At 34.5% G+C, this 6,000-nt stretch overlaps 1 protein-coding gene across 12 annotated transcripts in view; it reads left to right on the top strand.

Annotated features, from left to right (window-relative positions):
- The window catches only part of LOC144980745 (cytosolic carboxypeptidase-like protein 5), a 44,013-nt gene that overhangs the window by 1,258 nt on the left and 36,755 nt on the right, over positions 1 to 6,000 (top strand). For all 12 annotated transcript variants that reach the window (XM_078928562.1, XM_078928582.1, XM_078928572.1 and 9 more), the window contains 2 exons: positions 2,510 to 2,687; positions 4,266 to 4,377. In XM_078928562.1, the coding sequence (XP_078784688.1) occupies positions 2,585 to 2,687; positions 4,266 to 4,377 (215 nt within the window). In that variant the 5' untranslated portion in view covers positions 2,510 to 2,584. The remainder of the gene's footprint in view (positions 1 to 2,509; positions 2,688 to 4,265; positions 4,378 to 6,000) is intronic.

Raw genomic sequence — 6,000 nt, 5'->3', positions numbered from 1 at the left:
ATCAGGGGCTAGCCTACACTATACTTTCTCTATTGATCTTTTGATCATAGCTATTTTGGGTGGGAGGCACTTCTACACTATGCACATAACTTTCCATCACAGCATCTAATCTATTTTTGAAAGCATTGACACTCGGCGCTTCAACGACATTTGCTGGCAATGCGTTCCAACGTTCAATTACTCTCTGTGTAAAAAAGTTCTGTCGAAGGGTGGTTTTAACTCTGGGTTTCAGAAGTTTATATGAGTGGCCAATGGTGACTGATTTTTTGTCTACCCTGAACAGCCTATCCTGAGTCGCGTACAAGCAATGTGTGAACTTATAGGTCTCAATCATATCACCTCTCAAACGCCGATAGACCATACTTGGCAGTCCTACTCTTTTCAGGCGCTTTTCATAACTCAAGTCCTTGAGTCCACCAACGACCTTTGTTGCTCGCCTAAACACACTCTCTATAAGCTTCTTATCCTTTTCAAGATAAGGTGCCCATACACAGTTTCCGAACTCCAAATGTGGTCGGACCAAAGCTGCAAACATTAACTTCATAGTGTCACAGTCAAGATAGTCAAAAGATCTCCTTATCAGTCCAAGCATTCTGTTAGCTTTGTTGATCTGCCTTTCCAAATGCTGTGAAAACTTGAGCTCTGGGTCCATATGAACTCCCAGATCTTTCTCCAGTGTTGTCTCTTGTAATACTTTGATTTTATTTCTTTCCTGCTGTCGTATATGTTTCTTCTGAGAAAGCCTAAAGTAGAGTTAGCTGTTTTGCATGTGTTTGTTACATGATCTTTCCAATTTAGTTTGTTAAGTTATTGTTATCCCTAGATGTCTCACCTTTTCTCACTTCCTCAATTTTACTCATCATACTCTCGCTTCAGTATGACGCCAGTGGACTACAAATAATTTATATTATTACACAATAATAAGTTTATCATACAATCTTTCCTTGCTGTTGCAAAAAAAAAATATTAAAAAAAAGCAATAAACCTGCCATAACAGAACCCTTTGTAAGATAGAATATTGTCTAAGATTGAAGGACCCCAATCCTCCCAATGTAAATTCCCCTATTTTGACTCTCTGTGTAACAGAATCTGTCGAATGCGAAAAAGAACACTAAAATTCCACTACCGTCCTTCACTTTCATTTTGTTGGGATTTGTGAAAGAAGGCTCTGTGAATCCTTTAATGGAAACACATCATTATACCATGGGTTTCTATGAGAATTGTAAGACACAGCCTATCCAAAGGAATATTTCATTTTGATCATGTAATTTAACAACAGTTATTTTTCGTATTCAGTTGCATTGGTAACGAAAAGTTTTTCTTATCTTGAAACTCATTTTTTCAACATCATTTTCAGTGTACCATTTAAAAGTTCTTTTGCCCAAAACAATCAATGTAACTTTGAAGATGCACTCACACTTGGTGGGTTTTGTCTTTTCACAGATTTTTGTTTAATATTTTAAAAATCACTCTTTGTATACATGATTGATGGATACCTGTGATTTGGCAGATTTCTTGCTTATATTTGTGTGTAGTCATTTTTTCGATTACTTAGAAAGAAAAAAATTTTAAAATGTGTGCTGAAGCTCTGAAATCATTCCAATTCTGGCATGTGTGCCGAATAACCACTGGAAATTAAATTTTAAAAAGAATGTCACAAACAGATTGTTTCGATTAAGCAGTTCTTCAGATAAAATAGCATTTTAATTCCAAATACTGGCTTTTGACTGTTAATATTTCCAACTCAAACTGTTCATTCTCTGCAACGTGGTCAATAATCGTCTGTATGATACTTTTCATGATCCTATACCAACAGATAGCAACCAGTGTCCAATAATGAACATACTGATGCCAGTCTCTCTAGCTGTTGAAACAACTGATTTAAAAGGATTTCCTTGGTGTTGTTGCTCAATACCGAAATCTTCTTTGGATGACATGTTCTTTGTATAGTCTTGGTTAGGCCTGTTTCTTTGTACTTCTTGATTAATTTGTAATTACACTTTTATGATATAGCAAGCTGCGTGAACATTCTGCAATTAACATGTCCAATAAAAATGGGCATGGTCCTCAACACCAAGTCTAGGCATGAGTTTTGTTAAGAACCGCAAGTTTTGATATTTTATTATTTTTTAAATATCGAAGCACACAGTGTTACATTTTTTTAGTTAGGTTATTGAATGGGCAGAGTAGTGTAAAACTAACATAATTTTTGTGCTTCCAAATGCCTGCTGCATTGCTTTCCGTAACATTATTAAATGCACATGTTTTTTGCAGAGTCGAAATTTTGACATTTCAAATTCTAAGCCTTGTATCTTTTGATTGAATGTAAAGAAAGAAAAATATTATAATCATTAGATAAGCAATTGATTAACCTTTGAAATATTAAATTACACAATGTAATGCCTTAGTTGAATTAAAGGATATGAAGGAGGAAATAAGTGTGAACTTACATTTGTACTCAACTATGTATATATATATATATTAAATTAACAACTATTCTTTTCCCCAGTTTCTTCTTTGGAGTGTTGAAGCTACGGTGAACAGATTTTAAAACTTTTCCCAGACACCCACCTTATCTTCCACAATGGAGGTCCGCATAGGAGGGTTACTCTTTACCTCCAAGTTTGATTCTGGTAACATGTCAAGAGTTGAAAAAGTCACTCATGACTCTGACGACTCAGACACAGGTAATTTAGAGTGCACTCTGTAGTTTATTAAAGAAAATTAGAGCTGTTCTGAAACTATGACTGACCATTATTGTGGTTGGCTGAAAAAAAAAAAATTTTTGCTTGAGAGATTTTATTATTATTATTATTATTATTATTATTATCATCATCATCATCATCATCATCATCATCATCATCATCATCATCATCATCATCATCATCATCATCATCATCATCATCATCATCATCATCATTAAAATTATCATCCTGGGTGGGGATTCTGACCTCCCATAGTGGGCAGGGAGGTACATGCTTTGTCTTCTATACCCCCCATACCCGTTTTCCAATTGTTTCCTGTCATTGTCTTGGAATGAGATTACTTAGTTTTGTCCTGATCCTTGCCGGAGTTCCTTGTCTGGGAAGGAAACAATCGAATGTATAGTTATAGTTTTGGGAGATGATATTTTTTTTCCTTGTAAATTATCTCTCTGTTATCCATTGCATTATATATGATTGGTAAACATTTGAGTGTATTCCTCTTAGTTGGGACCTGTGCTTGTGTCTGGATGAGACTTTTAGGTGATCTCAAACTAAGTACTTTGACGGTGTGCTCTTACCTTTTCTTTTGTGCTTTAATTGTAATTCTAGAACTTTTTACTATCCCATTTTCTTCCTTTTTACTGGCGCTGATATGACCTTAATGTCTTGCAAGCGCCGTAAAACCCTTAAAAACAAAATAAACAAACAAAATTATCGTCGTCATCATCATCATCATCATCATCATCATCATCATCATCATCATCATCATCATCATCATTATTATTATTATTATTATTATTAAAAGAAAAAAAAAATTGAGCTTTTATATAGCGCGAAATCCACTAAACATGCTCAAAGCGCTTTACATGAGGTCCCTGGCCAACAACAAAACTTAACATGTCGGACGGGACATCTTATGACCACACCATCATTTTCCTTTTTTCTATTTGTGCAAAATGATTTAACAGTAATAGTATTGCATGCAGTAAAAAAAAACAAATGATCCATGGTTATTCAATTCAAATTATAACTTTACACCTCAGGATTAGTCTTCTTACTTTTTTATGCAATTTTAAACACTGTTTTTGAGATTCCTTAATTGTTGAAGTAAATGCTATCATTCCATTTATCTACACTCCACAACGTGGTTTATGTTAAACACAATTAGATCTCTACTGTCATTTTTCCATTTAATAATTGTCCTAAAGTATTCTTCAAATTGGTTTAAGAAGGATACGAGTTCCAAATATTATTTGTAATGCATTTTGTTCATTTTTTACATTTATTATATTCATGTTTTGGTCAATGGTCCACAGCTTCATTGTAATCTGTGTTTTTGAAGAAATTTTTGTTTTGGAACAAGATTTTTAAAAAATAAATGGCAAAATAACAACATAATATTTCAATGAATTTACACATTTTCTTTTTTAAGATTGAGTATCTATTAAGGATAATGATGAAGATAATGCAAGGGGCATCCAAAACATTATTCTGTTATTACTTACTCCCTTAGGTTGTTTAGAAAGTTGTAGTTTTTGCTTCACTGTTTTCAATATATAGGAGGCAACACCAATTCAAACTATTATGGAGTACTCGAGACCAAAGCGGACCAAGAATTCAATGTGTGGACAAACCCAGATTGTGCTGGTACAGAGTTTGAAAATCCTAACAGGTAAAATGCCATCCAAGTATTCATACTCACTACTTTCAAATTACTTGCTATAATAAAGGTAAGGCAGGTTGTATGTGAAGAAGAAATGTTCAAATTATAATTTGAATGGACAGCAATTTTACCCTGCAAATAATTTACGTGTTTCGTATAGAAGTTAGCTTGTCAGCTGTCGTTACCTCAGCTAAAACGATGCTTGCATTCTCATAATACCGAGACATCTCACCACAAATGTTAATAGTTCAGAAAATAATTTTTTAAAAACAAAATAGAACTATGTAGTTTTATTCCCCTCGTCGAATCCAGGATGTTATCATCCGCTTTATTTTTTAAAAACTCAACCTCTCATTAAAGACAATTAAATGACCCTATAGTATTGAAATGTCTAAAAACAATGGAAAATAAAAGATGATGAACAAAATCAGACAATTAAACAAGTAAATTGATTAACTCACTCAACCCTAACATCAACCATCTCTGTATTTGGCCCTGATTACTTTTACCTAATCATTATTTACATTTTTCTGAGATAAATTATAGGTGTATTATTAAAGCTACAGTTTTTAATTTTTACATGTTTATGGTAGTTAGATGAAACTAGCATGCAGCACAAAAATCTCAAAAACGTAAATCTCGAAATCCTATAAATCTCGAACACATGTAAATTCACTGTTTTAATCTCTCTATTTTCATTGTACTGGCAACACAAAAATCTTGAACACTATCGGAAACTAACGCGGAAATTTCGAACATAATGGATCTTAACTTTCACATTTGTTGATAATATTTTTTTGCCTTATGTTTGTATTGAATGGAAATGAGAACTGCCATCACTCTCTGTGTGGCCTTAAATGTATTAGTTAATGTGTTAAGCATACTCGCGTGTGCAGCGCATATGTGTGTGTGTGTGTGTTTGTGTGTGTGTGCGTGTGTGGATTGTAGCATGTGTGTATAGGGTAGGGGGGCGCAAAACATGTTTGACCAGTATCTGATGCATGTGACGTCTCACTCTAATGTGTACCAGGACCTGTGGGGGCTAGTGACCCGAGGCTGTTACTGTTATTGTATTAAAATGAAAGAAGTGATAAGGGGAGGGAAAGATGGGTTAGAAGAGAGGCATGATAGAGATAAGTGAGGAGTGGTAGGGATCAGATACTGGATTCGCAAGTTAAAGACGTCACATGCTGAGTGTGTAATCAACAATGGGATGTGCTGGCCTTCTGTTCTTATTATAGCACACGTTAAGGGGAACATCATTTCACTTGCTATTGAATGAAACAAAATGCACTTAATGCCACACTTCATTATAATGGGACCTCACTGAAACATCCACGTTTACCCCCCTCCCCCTTCATATTCTTCATCATATTCTTTGTAAAATACACAACATGAAAGTTTCGAAAACACGGAAATCTTGAACAAACAGGCCGCTCCCAACTTTGAGCTTTCCGTCCTGCACTGTAGGCATATCCCGAATTTCTTTTCAATTGAGCAAGTGAGTTTTTTTATAAATTTTGAAAAGTAACAAAAAAAATCACAAATATAGTGGAGGTAGAGAGCTCAGGTTGAGTAAGGAAATAGTTAATCTCTCGTAATATCATTGTACATATACAATGCTTCTCACCT

The sequence above is a fragment of the Berghia stephanieae genome, chromosome 1 (genome assembly GCF_034508935.2).
Source record: "Berghia stephanieae isolate SIO BIC M18660-M18661 chromosome 1, UCSD_Bste_1.3, whole genome shotgun sequence".
Lineage (NCBI taxonomy): Eukaryota > Metazoa > Mollusca > Gastropoda > Nudibranchia > Aeolidiidae > Berghia > Berghia stephanieae.
This window is presented reverse-complemented; position numbering and strand designations above follow the sequence as displayed.